The sequence below is a fragment of the Sturnira hondurensis genome, unplaced genomic scaffold, assembly GCF_014824575.4.
Source record: "Sturnira hondurensis isolate 20B ecotype Veracruz unplaced genomic scaffold, ASM1482457v3 Scaffold0018728, whole genome shotgun sequence".
Classification (NCBI taxonomy): domain Eukaryota; kingdom Metazoa; phylum Chordata; class Mammalia; order Chiroptera; family Phyllostomidae; genus Sturnira; species Sturnira hondurensis.
Genome location: NW_028091359.1, coordinates 5,901,103 through 5,919,238, shown reverse-complemented (window position 1 = coordinate 5,919,238; position 18,136 = coordinate 5,901,103). Strand labels below are relative to the sequence as shown.

General features: G+C 41.1%; 1 protein-coding gene across 1 annotated transcript in view; it reads right to left on the bottom strand.

The window, feature by feature from the left end:
- MAP3K3 (mitogen-activated protein kinase kinase kinase 3) overlaps positions 1-18,136 on the bottom strand; it is a 62,113-nt gene that overhangs the window by 15,871 nt on the left and 28,106 nt on the right. Inside the window, exons 4-6 of the mRNA XM_037069960.1 lie at positions 17,285-17,384; positions 14,332-14,445; positions 5,327-5,447 (exon numbers count right to left, since the gene is read on the bottom strand). Of these exons, the coding sequence (XP_036925855.1) occupies positions 5,327-5,447; positions 14,332-14,445; positions 17,285-17,384 (335 nt within the window). The remainder of the gene's footprint in view (positions 1-5,326; positions 5,448-14,331; positions 14,446-17,284; positions 17,385-18,136) is intronic.

Here is an 18,136-nt window from a genome sequence, read left to right as displayed (position 1 = left end):
CCAAATCTGTACTAGGACAAGAGGTTTGCACCGTGCACAGCTCTCTAACTCATCATTGCCTCAGTGTGACTGTAAGTTACCCTCTTCTTTCAACATTCCTTTTTTTCCCTCTGCCTGAATTTCCTCCTCCCCTCTCAGAGGAAGAAGGCTCCCCTCCTCCTTGCCAAAGCATTATAAGCCCTCTACATGGACTCCCCAATTCTTCCCTAGCAGGAGTCAACACCCCCATGGTGTCCTCCTACCACCTTCAATCTTCTTTTCAGCTCTCTTTCCGTCTCCCTTCTAAAATCTGCCCAGATCTCTAGCCTAAAAATATCCTGAGCTTATTTCTGCCACTCCTTAAGCCACTATCCCATCTCTCTTTTTCTTTCATGGCCAAACTCCTTGAAAGAACTGATTGCCTCCACTTGTCTTGTTGGATACCTATTCCCGAAGAGGCTGCAACTTGGGTTGCCTCACTGTGGGATGCAGGGGCAAGAAGACAAGGAGTAAAAATGGGGCACAGCACTTGAGATGCACTAGACCAAATGGGAGTCCAAATTTGACAGGGATAAGTCCTTTACTTGAGGCTTAACTAGTTACGTGGCTTAAGGGCCAACCCACCCAATGTATTATGGCAGACATGGTACTTGAGCTCAGCTTCAAAAATGAGTACAATTTTTATAGGCAAAGAAATGAGGAAGTGCATCTTCACATAAGTAGGAAAATTCCATCTGCCTTGTCTTGGGTCTCTTGAGATAACTCATAACCTAGTAGTTTGTTTCTCTGTTTTGGTGGCGGGGGGGGGGGTGGCAGGAGGGTTGGCTTGTTTTAGTGTTTTGGCATGAACTAGTTTAACAGACTAACTGGCTTTTAAAAAGTTGGAATTCACCCAGACTGGTGTGGCTCAGTGAATTGCACACCAGCCTGTGAACCAAAGGGTCGCCAGTTCAATTACCAATCAGGGCACATACCTGGGTTGCAGGCCAGGTCACCAGTAAGGGGTGTGTGAGAGGCAACCACACACTGATGTTTCTTTCCCTCTCTCTCCCCCTCACTTCCCCCCTCTAAAAGTAAATTCTTGCCCTGAATGGTGTAGCTCAGTGGATTGCACGTGGGCCTGTGAACCACACGATCACGGTTCGATTCCCAGTCAGGGCACATGCCTGGGTTGCAGGCCAGTTCCCAGCAGGGGACTCACGAGAGGCAACCACACATTGATATTTCTTTCCTTCTCTCCTTCCCTTCCCCTCTAAAAATAAATAAATAAAAATAAATAAAAAATAAAAGTAAATTCTTTAAACAAAAGGTGAAAATGGTAACTGGTTTCAAATAATTAAAAAACTGTCACATGAAGATATTATTTGTGTTGTCCATGCTGCTCAAAAGAGCAGCGCTAGCACTAGAGTCAATGGGTAAAGTGAGAAAAGGCAGATTTTCAATTCAAAATAAGGAAGAACTGCAAATAAGTGGAGCTGTCTAAAATTGGATCGGGCTCCCTTGCACTTCCCCATCACTGAAAATGTTGCAGTAGGAACTGAATGACTTGCATGTTCAGTCTCTCACTAAATACTCATAGATATATTAATGTTGGTGGAGGAAGACGGAAAAGAACGCCCCTTCTATTGTTGGGGGAGATTGAATCGCTAAGGCTTGTCCTTTGACCCCATTTATACTGCTAGGATTTCTACTACCTCATGCTTTGACCCTAACTCCTCTCTTATTGCTTCTTTCTACTTCCAGAAAGCCTTACCCTGTACCAGCACAGCCAGCACTCAGACATTTGTGGATGAAATGACAAGTGTATGTCTCTTACCCTTGGTTTGACCTTTCCAAGCTGGCTGGTACCAAGTAAAGCCTCCTCCCCACTCTCTCCTACTTTCTCTGGTTACTCCTTTCCTGTGACCTTTATAGGCTCATCTTCCTCTAATTGGGCACTGAGAGTATGGGTTTTTAAGGCTCAGTCCTAGTCCCTCTTCTCTTCTCATTCTTCTGTCCACTTAGGCACTGTCTTCTGGGCCCATGGCTTCAACTTGGCAATTTCCAATTTTTTCCCTACCCCTGATTTTCTCCCCTAAGAGCTGGAAACGTGTATATCTAACATATCAAATGGATATTTGATATCTTTTTTTTATATCTCTTTTTAGCTGTCTCAAAGGCACCTCCAATTCAACCTGTCTAAAACATCAAGTCTGCCCCTTCTCAGAACCCAAACTGGGCCCTCTTTTGGTGTTCCTGTTAGGCTGAAAGGCAGTGCCATTTATACAGAACCATAAAGCAGTAACTTAACTCCTGCTTTCTCAACACCTGCAAATTCAATCTAATTCTATAGTGATTCTTAAACCTTTTGGTCTTAGAACCCCTTTACACTTTAAAAATTGAGGGGACATTTACAGGTTTTATTTATGTGGGTTATATCAATTGACGGTTACTGTATCAGAAATTAAAAAAACACAATACACAACCCATCAGAGCAATGATATTGCCTCAGGCACATAACCTCTGGAAACCTAATGAGAGAATGAGTGAAAAGGCAAATCATTTCTTAATACTATTATGAAACCAGTTTTGACTTTACAGACCTCCTTAAATGACCTCAGGGACCACCCTGGAGTCCCTAGACCACACTTTGAGAAGCATTACAATGCCATGCTCTTACCTTCTAAATGTCTCACATCCATCTGCTCCTCCCTCTCTCCTCTACTGTCACTAACCTAACCCAAGCTTGTCTTCTTTCACCTGGACCATTAGCCTAATGTGGTTCCCTTAGATCCATTCTGGCCCCACTCCAATCTGTTCTTCACACTGTAGCTAAGAGCAATCTTTTCAAAATAAATCTATGTCATGTCACCCATTCCTCTTCGCTTAACCCTAAAATGAATTTCCAGTGCTTTCAATATAAGAATCAAAACCTTCATCACAAATCACAGGGCTCTGCCTCCCTCCTCAGTATTAGCCTGTCCCCCTTCCTCTTGTTCTCAGCTCTCCAACCCTTAGGACTTTCTGTTTCTCAAACTCCATACTCCCTCTGCCACCAGGCTCTCCCTACCTAGAGCTTTCTTCCCTGTTTTTCCTCTGCATAACTCTCATTCATGCTCTGGGTCACAGCCTAAGGCTTTCCCGGTCCCCAAATCAGGTCACATCCCTGTTATACATGTTCATAGCACCATACACCTTTAATTAGAGCCTATAATTATACATTAATTACAGCATGATAAGTAAATAGCTCTCTTCCTATGGGTCTATAAGGGCCATAGGGACAGGAGCTATGTCTTTTTGGTTTCCATGTTTCTGGCACACAGATACTTTGGTAATTCCTTCTTGAATGAGTAAAAATGCAGTCTGATAGGGAGATAACAAGATAATGTGATGAGCATTATAATGAGATGGCTACAAAGAGTGAACGTTTTCAGAGGCTTCCCACTACCTACCAAACAAGCCCCAGTGCAGTCAAGACTTCCCAGAAAGTGGTCTGGGCATCCTTTCTCACCTCTATTTCTCCCCCAGATACATCTGCCAATTTAAAGGATAAGTGAGAGCTCCACAGGCAAATATGAAAAGCCCTCTTTCTTCATCCTTGCCTATGAAAATCCTCCACAATCTAAAGATCCAGCCCAAATAGCTCCTCCCCAGAATGTTATTTCCCAGGTCATTCCAGTTAGAAATAATCTCTGCCATTTCTCAGCTCTATATAAGGGTTGGCAGGCTCTGCCCACTTCTCTTGTCACATCTACCACTCCAAACCACCTGGATCTCACCACCTTCTTTTGTTATCACGCCTGCCAAGTGCTCTTTCCTATGCCTGGAATATCCATCTCTACTTTAAGCTCAGTAAATCTTCCTTTGTGTGTCAGCTCTGATGTCCCCTCTTCTGCAAAAGCTGTTCTCCACAGTCCTGGGCAGAGTTGGTTACTGCATGCCACGCCTGTGCTCCCATACCACCCTTGGCCTTCCATGTGCCTCCACTGTAGCATTCACCCCAGCTCACTGGCTAGTACATAATGTTTGCTGAATGAAGGAACCCAGGATCTATCAGTGTTGGAAAGCTGTGTTGCCCACTCTCTAGATGAACAGAAATTACAATCTTATTCCTCAGCACTCTCAGACAAGGAACTCCATATATGACTCCCTATAACAAGGGCCCAGCATCTAGCCTCTGCTTCCACATACAAATCACAGGCACTTGCTTAGGAGCAGGAGGCCCAATCACTACCCGATGTCAATCCTCACTGCTTACTCCACAAATGAAAAATGGTACCCTTCCAGCCTCTCAATCTCTAGCACCAGAGATGCTCTGGACAGCTCTCTTCAATCAGCTTATTGAAAATACAGCTACCAATTACCCACAATGTTAGAGAAATATGAAATACATACACAGTCTTTCAGCTTGGCAACACTTACTACCAGTGCTTGCTTGAGTTCCAGAAACTTCCCCGTGAGACAAAGTCAGTAGTATCTCAGCAACACATTCTTCTTGCTACTCCCTCAGGAAGCTTATCACTCACAGGCAAGCTTAGTAACAGGACCCATGATCGGACCCCCGAAGCTCAGCTCAAGGTCTTCAGAGAGCAGTTCAGTTTGATGCACTGCTCCCCATATGGATACAGCTTAGCTTTCTAGCGGCAGCAGAGGTCTCAGCAATGTTAGAACAGTAGGTTCAACACAAATGTTTGATAAGGCCAGATTTCCCCTTGATACAAATTCTAGAATTCAAGAAATGGGCCTTTTCCTCAGATTCTGAGAAATGGGATCCAGTACAATACGGGGTTTACCTGGTATAATGAACAGACCTGATTTATATTCTTCTCCTGTTGAGGCCTGGGTAGCAGCTACATAGCTTTTTCCCTCATTAGCCAATTATATACACTATGTCAACAGTCTTCTGTCCTTCCCAGACAACTGAGTTGGACTCTTCAAGAGTTTCATTGGTCAACATCTACCTTGAAGCTAGGGACTCCTCAGAAATTATGGACAAGAGGTTTGAGGTCAAAATTCAAACTTACACCTGATTCCAAATTCTACAAGTCCACAATCCTTTGGGGAAACAATGGTCAAAAATGAAGGTAGACTGCTGCTGGAGGTCTTCGTGAAGATGTCTGAGGAGATCACTTGTTCAGGGATGTTTAAAGGAATTTGATTAAGTCATCACATCATCACAGTGGAAACTCCCCGAGGGTCAGGACACCACCTCAGTCATTTCTCTACCCGTTTTTCCCAAATAATGGCATAGAGAATTATTCCATACAGAGTAGCAGTCAATGTTTGCTAATTTATTTTGAATTAATAATAAAAAAATAACATCGGCAGATAAATTAGATGAGAAGAAAAAGAGGGGTGAAATACTCACTGACAGAGAGGTGCCTACTTCTGGGCTCAGGGGGCTGGTAGATGGTATTTATATCTCCTGCAGACTGCGAAGCTTTGATCCGCACCTGTCTGGACACCCCAGAGTGGGGAGAAGGACTGGTCTGCAAGATAAGAGGAAAAAGGCTGAACTATCTTTAAGCAGAGCTTAAAGTGGTCTGAGAAAAGCCCCCGCACCCTTCCCAAGAGTCCCCATACTTTCAGCTGCCTTCATGCTTTCAATATACACCACTACCCAGCTTTTCTCCAAAATTCACTCCTCAGTGTGTCTTAGAAAAATCACTATTTGCTCTATGCAGTTTTATGGCTTCACTGATATATGAGCACTGAGACTCAGTGTCCCAATTTAATAGGCGATGACCCAGACACAAAGGAATAAACAGGCATTCCTCAATTAAATTGCCAAACAGAAGAGTTGTAAATACCCTCTCATAAAATTCTCCAAAGGGCTTGGGAAGAATAGCAGGAAAAGCAGGAAATTATTTCAGCAGCAAGATCACCTGATGAGTGGGGAGTCAGAATAGAGGATAGCAACCTCACTGCCCAACAGAATTCTGGTTGATAAATATGTATCTTTAAAAGTAGCTTGATATGCTGCTGCTTCCCCAACCATAATCTCTCTTTGAAAATTAAGGTAAGAAGATCTCAGTTGCTTCATATTACTGGAGTTTACATGTGAAGCACCTCAGGATTGTGTTCATTTGGGCAAAGGTATCATAGGTACCATTATGCCAGAGGTCTAGGACCTCAGAACAGCACCAGCACCCTAACCACATCAACCCTGACTTTTGCACTGACCCAGTCAAGCCATCAGGTGACACCTAGAGAAAACAAAGCAATAAAATGGGGCCCTTACACTGAGAAAGCTTAAAACTGAAGCTTGGAGGTGACCAAGTGCTATCAGGATATGCTTACAAATATACAGAGCACTACTGAGAATGGGATTGGAAGCTTGGGATTTATTGATAATTTGGGTCAAAGTTTCTATCTGCTTCTTTTTTACTTCCCAGAATAAAAAGGAGTCCGACCTAAACAAACTATATCCTGTCCTCCAGGAAAAAGGCTTCCCGCTCTCAGGGGTGAGCTCAGCTGCCAAGCAGCCTCCTCTGGTCTCCCGATGCCAGACTTTATTACATGCAGTCTGTCTTGACAAACTGTCTTGCTATAACGGGAAGTCAGAAGCAAAGGGAAGTGAATGTTCTTGTTGAAGCCTCCGATGTGCAATAGCTCTCTGCTAAGAGTCAGAAAGGAAAAAACAGTCAAAGCCACGTACTGGGGAAGCAGGCCAGTGAAGGAAGGCCACAGCCCTGCAGTCAGAAGGAGCAGAGCTGTATGATGAGCACCCTAAGGACACCTACTTGGACACAGCATTGGCCTTACATATAGTGGGCCTTGCAACATGAGTTAGAAATGTATCAAAGAACATATACTCTAAACTCTCAGTTTTAAAATCTAAAGCTGACAGGAAAGTAGATTCAACAGCCAGCACAAGTATAAATTTTTAAAAAATTGAAGTGGTGGCAACAGGTTGGAAAACAGGTGAAAGGAAATCAGGGAGGGTTTCAAGTACAACTTCTCACACTTTAATGTGTATATAAATCACCTGGGACCTTGTTAAAATGCAGACTCTGATACAGTAGGTCTGGGGTGGGATTGAGAATCTGCAATTCTAATAAGCTTCCAAGTGATGTTGCTGCTGGCACATGGCCCACATTTTGAGCAGCAAGGTCTTAGGAAGTGAGTCATGTTTCAATTTAAGGCAGTGGTTCTCAACCCTAGCTGCCCATCAGAACTGCCTAGTGGGGCTTCTGACACCTCGGACCAACTGGGGTGGGGCCCAAAGATGGTATTTTTTAAATCTCCCCAAGTGTTTTGTAACAGTCAAGTTTGAAAACCCTGAATTAAGGAGGTAAACGAGAATAGTGTGGCAAACAAATATGAGGTTGATGTAAGGATTCAGGGAGTCCTGAATAAAACTCAGCAGTAGGAAAGAGAGGAAAGACTAGGAAAAATAAATGGGGACCATAGTAGAATGAAAGGAGAGCCAAGAGGTGTGCAGTGTGTAGCTAGGAGACCATTCTAAAGAGAACAAATAGAATGTGGTGTCTGACCATTCAATGAAAACCTCACTAAAAGATTCTGTGGGTAGCAGTGTGTTTGGCTGACACAAACGACATGAAACATTACCAGGGAACCACGTACATAAAGACTGCAATGACTGGAAGCTAGGAAATCAGCCCAAAAAGAGGTTGTAAAAGCCAACCCACAATCTTAATAAAAGATTTGGTGATAACAGCTAAAAGTGAAGTCAATGACACAGTGGGAGACAAGTGTGTGTGTGTGTTTGCTTTAGTTAGGTTCATGGGAACAAGAGCTGAGAAACAGCACCCTGGATCTCACCAATCCTCTGCTTCAATGGTGGCACCAAGAGACATCTGCATGGAAGACCATGATAAACTCTAATAGTTGTGGAAGCATCCAGGTTATTTAATAAATTTACAGCTTTAACATCCAGTAATTTATTAAAGCCTTTAAAAACTATTTTGCCCTGAATGGTGTGGCTCAGTTGGTTGGGTGTTGTCCCGCAGAGAGAAAGGTTGTGGGTTTGATTCCTAATCAGGGCAGGTGCCTAGGTTGCCTGTTCGCTCCCTGATGTGCCCACCAACCAGAGGCAACCAATGGAAGTTTCTCTTACATTGACGTTTCTCTCCCTCTTTTTCTCCCTCCCTTCCCCCTCTCTAAAAATAAATAAATTTAAAAAAATGTTTTGAAGCCATACAACTTAAATAATGGATCCATGTTTATATTCTTATATAAATTCTTAGTTTCTTCTTGTTCTATATCACCAATATTAAAGGAGCTCATCCAAATTGAGATTAGGTGAATAAATCTGTTTTTATTACTTCTATTTTTCAATGCTTTGCAGACTTTGATTATATATATGCTTAAGCTGCCTTTCCTGACTAAAGAGTTCTAGGCTTTTTAGACTATTTAAATATAAAAAAGTGACCCTGACCCTTTAAAAATTTTGTCTTCTCTTGGACCTTTCCTAACTCAACTATCTTCTGAGCTATGGGGAATTCAATGACACATCTCACAAGTCTTCCTTGTGGGCAACATTACACTTTCTGTTCTGTTTCTAATGAATCATGGAGGTACCTGGGTGAGGCTTTCCTAGGACTACAATAATTCCAAGATCCCTTTGCTAAACGGTAACTGATAGGCACTGGACTGCAAGTCAGACTACCTGGGGTCTAGACCAGCCCTGTCACTACACACTGCCACACCTAGGGCAAGTCACTTGTAAGTCTCAGGTTCCCAAGGTGTAGACTGGTAATAACAGATGCCTACCTACCCTGAACCCCTCAGAGTTGCAAAAGTTGAATGAGATACATCTAAGTGTCGATCTATCTTATCGCACTTACCCCGTTATTTTAGGAAGACTGAAAAAGAATTACCCTTTAGATTATCCTTGATATTTTGAACTTAAATTGTAGACAGGAAAGTATCAAACTGATTGATGAATAATTTGGCTAGTGGAAAACATTTGGATGAGATTTACATTTAGAGTTTACATTTGTTACAGAGAATCTGAGGTGCCAAATAAGATGCCATACTCAATTTAAGGTGGCTGGGTATTTTCTTTTTATAGTACACAGATAAAAAAGAATGTTAAGCTTAAGATTACATTGAAAACTTGGGTCTAGAACATTATAAGAAGGTCAAGAGCAGAAAGATAAATTAAGAGTTGGATGCATATGTTTAGAGAAGTCTTTAATAAGAGTTGATTGTCCAAGGCAGTGGCCTAGGGCAGTAAGAACTATTGAAGGAAATGATGATGTATCTTAAAATGGCAATAGAAAGCAAGGCTAGAGAGAGGCTCCTCAGTCTAAGTGGCAGTTCTGTGATTGCCAAAATTGAAGTAAGAAATATACTGAGGCCTAAGTCATGGCCTTGGCCAGGTAAGGTGAAGAGGGGTATGACTATACACCTTGGCGAGAGATGAAGACAAAGGAAAAATTAGAAGCTGTCATAGAAGGATCAGTACAAAGGAAATCTAGAGAGAAGAAAGAGATAGTGCATTTAAAAACAGGAATAAGAAGAGAAGTAAAGGTACAGGTGGTAGTAAGGTGGATGAGGTAACACATGGCTAATGGAGGAAACTAGGTAGAGAAACAGAGTGGCTGACAGTCACCAGCATGAAATGAAGACCAGGGCGATAGGGTACCCAGGAGCAATGAACTGCAAGTGTGATCTGTGGGCTGCTGCCAGACCACAGCCTATGGTGTAACAGTCCTCAACCAGGTACATACAGAAATGGAGAGGAACTCTTAAAAAACCTTTAGAGCAATTAGGCAGAGTGACTTTGTGTCTACTGAATAAAAACTGTGGACTTGTATTTTTTTGTATGTCTCTAGTTAATTTTTCCATATTTTCAGTTTTTGTGTAAAAAAAAAAAAAGTCCATGACAGATTGGAAATTAGAAGAACAAAACTTGGTATTTCATCACTGATGAAGAAGCACTGTTCTAGAGGTGCGATTCCTGAAGACATAAGAACTTTGGACCATACTTCTGTTTATTAAGAAGTCTGAAGTCTAGTTGAGGAAGTTTCCAAGAAAAGATTTTTATCACCACCATTATCACTGTTAGTCTTATACGTACATCTTCATAAATGTAAAAAACAGGAATAGCTTAAGGGTCCCAACAGTAGCAAAAGTGGTTATTTAATTAAATTATGGTATATTCACTCAACTATGTATTCTTATAAATTATAACTCTTTTTTTAAAACAACTTTTTTAAAGATTTTATTTATTTATCTTTAGAGGGGAAGGGAAGAAGAGATGGAGAGAAACATCAATGTATGGTTGCCGTTCATGCCTCCCCTGCTGGGAACTGGGTTGCAACCCAGGCACGTGCCCTGACTGGGAATTGAACCACGTTCCTTTGGTTCGCAGGCCTGTGCTCAATCCACTGAGCTACACCAGCCAGGGCTATAAATTATAATTCTAAAGATGATATATCAACATAGATAAATGTACGTGACAACTTAAGTGAAAAAATAAATTGGAAAACTGTACAAATACCATGACAACACTTAAAGTATGTACATATATGACTGAAGGCTGCAGGAACATACGCAAAATTTAATCAATGTGTTATGATGGTCATCTTTCAAACAGCTCTGGGTGTTTCAGCAGTATCTGCAGCCATGTGCACCCCTTAATGAATGGGAAAGTGGATGTAAAGAACTGTTGTCTACACTTTCTCATCAGGGGAGTAGAGGGATCACAATCAAGGCAGCCAGCTCCCAGTCAAGCAATCACATTATTAAACCAAACTCCAATTCCAACTTCTTCTGTAAGGAAGAGGTTGCTGAATATTATCTGTTTGACTCTTGCTAATAATTCAGGAAGTATTTATTGTGGTGTTCTTAAGAGCATGGGAAGAAGGGAAGGGGTTGCAAAACAATAAGACACAGCTCCTACCCTGGTTGGTGTGGCTCACTGGTTGGAGTTCATCCTGTAAACTGAAAGGTCTTGGGTTCAATTCCTGGTCAGTGCACATGCCTAGGTTTTGGGTTCAGTCCCCAGTAGGGGAGCATACAAGAAGCAACAGATCAATGTTTCCTTTTCACATCAATGTTTCTCTCCCTCCCTTCTCCTCTAAAATCAATGGGCATGTCCTCAGGTGAGAATTAAAAAAAAAAAAAAAAAAAGACACAACCCCTGCTCTCAAGATGCTTATAACCTTTTGGGGTAAAACTTACAAATATGCAACAACTAGAGGGTAATTACTAAGCAACCTACAAACTGGTGTGCAAATTACATCCATGACTAAAGAAATAGGAAATAATCAAATGGCCTCAGTCAATGTATCAGTCAAATTGTAAGGGGGTAAATCAAAATAGATCCTTTACAAAAGGTAATAGTCATGGTCCAGCAAAGAGGAAGAAGTACAAACTGAAGAATGTTGAAGAATGTGGAAAGATGAGACTAGGGAGTTAAAAGCAAGGTTACTTGGTGGTAAACCCTGGATGCAAGGCTAAACATAGATTTTATATGATAGGCAATAAAGAAGAACTATAAAGAGCAGGTAATTTAAATAGAGAAATGAAATAATAAAGTATACATTTTACTTCAGAAATAAAGTACACATTTACCTAGAAAAAAACACACTTGGGATAGAGAAGACCAATTCTCACACACAAGTACACTTCCATAACTTAAAAAAAAGTCTGAATTTTAAGGCTTCCTAACTGCAATCTCCTGTACCTCCTTGTAATTAATAGGACAGCCCAAACCCACAGGTCTCTTTAAAAACAAATGGTCAGGACTTCTGGCCAAGATGGAGGCGTAGGTAGACTCACTGTGCCTCCTTGCACAACCAAAAGAAGGACAACAACAAATTTAAAAACAAAAACAACCAGAACTGCCAGAAAATCCAACTGTATGGAAGTCCAACAACCAGGAGTTAAAGAAGAAACAATTATCCAACTGGTAGGAGGGGCAGAGACTGGGAGCAGGGTGGTAGCTGGAGGACCCGGTGAGGCAGCCGATTGTAGACTAGGTGGTCCCACATTTGCCTGCAGATAAACTGAAAGGAACAACTGGGGAGCAAGACAGACCACGCAACCCAGAGTTTCAGTGTGGGGAAATAAAGCCTCAAAACCTCTGACTGAAATCAACCTGTGGGGGTTGAGGTGGCAGCAAGAGAGACTCCCAGCCTCACAGGAGGGTTCGCTGGAGAAACCCACAGGGTCCTAGAATGTACACAAACCCACGCACCCAGGAATCAGCACCAGAAGGGCCCAATTTGATTGTGGGAAGCAGGGAAAGTGACTGAAAGCCAGCAGAGAGCAGAACAAGCGCCACTGTTCCCTCTCTGACCCCGCCCCCACATATAGCATCACAACCCAGCAACCTGGTTGCTCCGCCCTGGTGAACACCTAAGGCTCCACCCCTTACTAAGTAACAGGCACTCCCAGCTCCAGAAAAAATACAACTAAGTGATGAAGAGATAGCCAACCTATCAGATGAATAGTTCAAAACACCGGTAATGAGGCTGCTCACAGAATTCGTTGAATATGGTTGAAAATTAGAGTAAAAAATGAAGGCTATACTAAGTGAAATAAAGAAAAATACACAAAGAACCAACAGTGAAGGGAAGGAAACTGGAACTCAAACTAACAGTCTAGAGCAGAAGAAAGAAACAAATATTCAACCAGAATGGAATGAAGAAACAAGAATTCAAAAAAACGAGTAGAGGCTTAGGAACCTCCAGGACATCTTTAAACGTTCCAACATCTGAATCATAGGGGTACCAGAAGGGGAAGAGGAAGAGCAAGAAATTGAAAACTTACCTGAACAAATAATGAAGGAAAATTTCCCCAATCTGGCCAAGGAAATAGACTTCCAGGAAGTCTAGGATGCTCAGAGTCCCAAAGAAGTTGGACCCAAGGAGGAACACACCAAGGCACAGCATAATTACATTAACCAAAATTAAAATGAAGGAGAGAATTCTAGAAGCAGCAAGAGATAAGGGACAGACCTACAAAGGAGTGCCCATAAGACTGTCAGCTCATTTCTCAAAAGAAACCTTGTAGGCAAGAAGGGGTGGAAAGAAGTATTCCAAGTCATGAAATCCAAAGACCTACAGCCAAGATTGCTCTATCCAGCAAAGCTATCATTTAGAATGGAAGGGCAGATAAAGTGCTTCTCAGATAAGGTCAAGTTCAAGGAGTTCATCATCACCAAGCCCTTATTATCTGAAATGTTAAAGGGACTTATCTAAGAAAAAGAAGATAAAAAATATAAACAGTAAAATGACAACTCAAAGTTATTAACAACCAAACCTAAAAAAACAAACTAAGCAAACAAGAGATCAGGAACAGAATCACAGAAATGGAGAACACATGGAGAGTTACCAGTGGGGGAGTGGGAGGGGGAGGAAAGGGGAAAAGGTACAGAAAATAAGTAGCATAAACCGTAGGTAGAAAATAGGGGGAGGTTAAGAATAGTACAGAAAATACAGAAGCCAAAGAACTTTTACATATGACCCATGAACTAAAGGGGGGGAATGTGGGTGGGAGGGACTGTGCAGGGCAGAGGGGAATAAAGTGGGGGAGAATGGGACAACAGTAATAGCATAATCAATAAAATATATTTAAAACAAACAAAAAAAATTGTCAGCATGAACACCGTTCCATCTAAACTCTGTCCTGGTATGGTGCATCCAAAGCTCTCATGCAGCAATGTTAGCTGTCTACAGTTGGCTGTCTTTAAGCATAAGGAAAGGAAAGAGTGCCAAGAAACCATCAGGAACGTGTATTTGAAGAAAACTTGTAGAGGACTCAGTAGTTAGAAGACAGACCCAGTTTACAAGAATTCTTGTGGAATGCAGGACCCCAGGGACCCTTGTAGGAAAGGAAACCTCACTTCTGACGGCTCCTATAGATTGCCTGCCATATGGTAAGGCAGCAGCTGGTAAGTTACAAGAGTTCTCCAGCCCAGTGGCTTCCCCCCCATCAACAGAAGGAAAAGTTTATTTCCTACATGTGTTCCAAGGGAAAGGCAGTTACTGGGGAGCTGTGGGAGTTAGGTTTAAAAAGCATGACAGTCTCAAATCCTTGACAGCCTCTGCTTATCAGCACCTCCTGCACTAATGAAATCTCTCTTGTTGGGGCCCAAATCTAACTGAAAGAATATGAATACAGAGAAAAAGAATTATATTCTTTATTATAAAATGTTTTCCTTCTTCCCACACCACAAGCCAAGTAATCTTTAGTTGCAACTTTAACACTGACGGCCTGTCTTCGCAAGGAAATCAAACGCAGAAGACTGGTTGGCCAGTGACACAAAGGGCCGGGTCCTGCTTACGTTCTGGCTTTAGCAGTGGCTGAGGAACACAAAATTCTATCAAGGAGGCAAGGTGAACTCCTAAAGGACAGCAAGCTTTGTCTGCTGTCAGGCCATAACAAGCTACTTACATGGTTTCTGTCTTGGGACAGCAGCAGTATCCTAAGGCTTTTCATGCTTGAGCTTCTATCCAAAATGTCAATTGCTTTATCAAGATCATCCTGGTTCTTCAGCAGGATGGAGAGCTGTGACAGGACACAGAAAAAGGAAATCATATAAAAGTCTTTAGTTTGTGAAAATAAGCAAAATAAACAAAAAATAAAAGTAAGTTTGGAAGAAAATAATCCTATTGGATACTATGGGATCTTAAAAGATCTAACTGTACCATAGAGGTATTTTCTTTTAAGTATACACTTCAATTTTTAGTAAATTTACCGAGTTGTGCAACCATCACCACAATTCAACTTTAAAACCGTTCCACTGGCCCTGGCTGGTGTGGCTCAGTGGATTGAGCGCGGGCCTGTGAAGCAAAGGGTCGCCAGTTTGATTCCCAGTCAGGGCACATATCTGGGTTGCAGGCCAGGTCCCCAGTGGGGGACACATGAGAGGCAACCACACATTGATGTTTCTCTCCCTCTCTTTCTCCCTTCCCGTTCCCTCTCTCTAAAAAACAAACAAACAAACAAAAAACAGTTCCACTGCTCCAAAAAGGTCTCTTGTGTTATTTGTAGTCACCTGCCTTCCCACCTCTGGACCCAGGAAACGACTAATCTACTTTCTGTCTCTACATATTTATCTTTTCTGGACATTTCATATAAATGGAATCATAATATTCATATATTTCAATTCAGTTCATATACAGTCTTTTGCATCTAGCTTCTTGCATTTACTTAATGTTTTTGAGTTCATCCATGCTAAAGTATTAGTACTTTGTTTTGAGACATTTTCTAAGAGCTTGCTTTCTGAAAATACCCTTTACTCCAAAGAATCAAATCCCAAACAGTTATAGTGTCCGTATTTCTTTCTAAATTAAGCAGCAGAATCATGTTTGACATTAACAGAACAAGAAGAAAAGGTACAGGTTGGGGACAGGGGCAGGCAGAGGGTGGGAACTGTCCTCACTCAAATAAGGACACAAATTTAGATCACACAGCAGGGTCTGAAAGGGTAAATTTTATGAATTACATCTCAATAAAGTTTTTATTACAAATATATAGACATAAATAAAATAAAATCAATAGATTTTTCCTTCGTGATTCTCAAATCCTGACAGGGCAGGGTTTAGAGGGCAAAAAAAGGGGAGGGGAGCTGTGGGGTTTTAAATTAAAAAATGTAAATTAGTCAACTCTTGGTCACTGATACTAGCAGAGCATGAAAAGATATGCACGATCTAAAATAATAGATAATTATTTATATTTATCTTCAGAATTAATACCTACATAAACATTTGAATGAAGGAATACCTAACATTCTGGGCAGTGACTCAGTTGGCAAGAGTTTAAAATGGATTTTGGGACATCTGGAATTCTTAATGGAAATAATAACAGAAAAAGAAACTAGTACTAAATCATCCAGAAAAATCTTTACTAACTAAAGAACACCCTCTTCAATGCTGATTAGCTAGATGATGTTAGCCTCACTTTCTTATGCAAACCACTGCAGCTGGAGCTACAGTTTTTAAAAGTTCTATGGATTTGATATTTATATTTTGGGTGTGCTTATATTCTGTACTTCAGACGAGATTGGGTGCATTCAGGGAGGTATGGCCGTAGACGATATTCTGTATTTCAAATGTGTTAGTTTATATACTTCGAAGTACTTACATCTGTATTATTTATTATTAGAGTTAGTGGTTCATTTTCTAGCTTTGCTATATTTCTAAAATTTACCCCCAAAACAAAAGATCAAATGGTCTTATTTTTGTTAGCTATTTGGCAGTAATACCCAATTGTAGTTGTACATTTTGTATGAAAGCATTAGGGAGTTTTTTGCCAACAAATCTTAGTCCCTACAGATTTTAAGCCCCAGACAATGGAGGAAATTCTTAATTCTTCAACCAATAAAATAAAACTACAGGAAGGACCTGACTCTCAAAGAGCCATGATGTTGCCCAGCTTTCTTGTCTAGTCCCCCAACTCAGTTCTCTTTAGACCAGCAATTTGCTACTGGTGTGCCACAATTTTTAAAATGTGCAATAACTGATTATTTAGTCAGGAGCACTGAACTTTTTCCTTAGTCTGTCAAAAAATATATATATGACAACAACCAACACAATAAGATCTGTCTGCAGTGAACGATCAAAATTATACCTATTGTTTGTCAGATCAGCAAAAAATATATTTTTGGGAGTGCTGCAAAATTTTAGCAATTAGTTTCTGTATGCCATGAGATGAAAAAAGTTGAAAATCACTGCTCTAGATACACAATTTTTACTAGGCATAAACACATTACCTTTCAGACTACTGCAAAGCACCAGCCTAAGTGGAGTGCAGCCTCTAGTACCTTTCTTGGCACTGGAAAAGTAGTCAAGTAACTGAATTCAAAAGAATTCCTTCCTGGGTGATATTCAGAGTATGCTTAAATAAGGACTACTGGGGCAGGGGGTGTGAGGAAGGAGGAGGAAGAGTCAAAGAAATCACTGAAGCAGGCAGTAACTTTTGAAACAAACCAACAATCAGGGGTTAAACTCTGAGAGAAGAATCCAGCATTTATGACTGTCAGTGGAGGCTCTCTACCCACCAGTTTTCCCCACCTCCTCAGCCCCTGATGAACCCCTGCTTCTTGTCAAGTCTGTGCTGGAAAGAAAAAGATAACTTACAAAATGTAAAGGAGACAATAGCCCTAGCCCTGATACCACACATGATTCCACCATGGAGTATTAGAGCTACTGGCACTGAGAGAGCAGGGAAATGGAAATAGCTATGTAATCTTCCATGCAGTAAAAACAAGTTAACAAAAAAAACCCCAAACCCCCAGAAAGTGAAAACATATAATGATATTAGAGAAATAAACCAGGAAATCCTCAGTTAGGTGGAGAGAAAAAAGGTAGGCAGGTGTCCTCACACCATTCATCTCCTTTCTTACCTCATTGTTCATGTAATGTAGATCAAGAGGCTGCCCAAATACTGTTGTCACCTTGTGCTCCACATCTTCGTATCTCACAGGCCGACTGAATGCTATAATTCTGAAAAGGAATAGTACGCACAGTTAATTGCATATTTTAATGTAGGGTTTAGAAAGCTATGGCTTCTGAGTGATTATCTTCCTTTTCTTTTCAATATAGGATACAATATGTCTTTCTCTTTATTGTTTCTTTTTCTTCTCTTATCTTTCTGTATCTTTTCACTCTTCCTCTGAGTATCTTTCAGGTTTGCCAATAGTACCCACAAGCACCACTTAGTCCCAACCATTGCTCTACCACTTCAGCTTGGATCTTTCTATCAATGACAGCTCAGTCATAGCAGGACCCCTAGATTTAAAAACTATGTTCCAAACATTCCTTTTAGGAAGAAAACCTGGAGATTCAAGCAGCAGTCCTAAAACCATGGTCTTAACTCCTAAGTGACTCAATTTCAGGACTTGAAATATCTTTTCCAGCTATGACTTGATAGCTCAGTTGGTTGGAGCATCATCATCCCAATAGACCAAGGTATACAAGAAGCAACCAATGAATGCATAAATAAGTGGAATAACAAACCAACCTCTCTCTCAAAATCAATAAATAAAATGTAAAAAAATAGGATCTTCTCCACGTTCATTTTTTTAAAAAAAGATTTTATTTATTTATTTTTAGAAAGAGGGAAAGGGAGTGAGAAAGAGAGGGAGAGAAACATCAGTGTGTGGTTGCCTCTCGAGAGCCCCCACCTGGGAACTGGCCTGCAACCCAGGTATGTGCCCTGACTGGGAATCAAACCAGCAACACTTTGATACACAGCC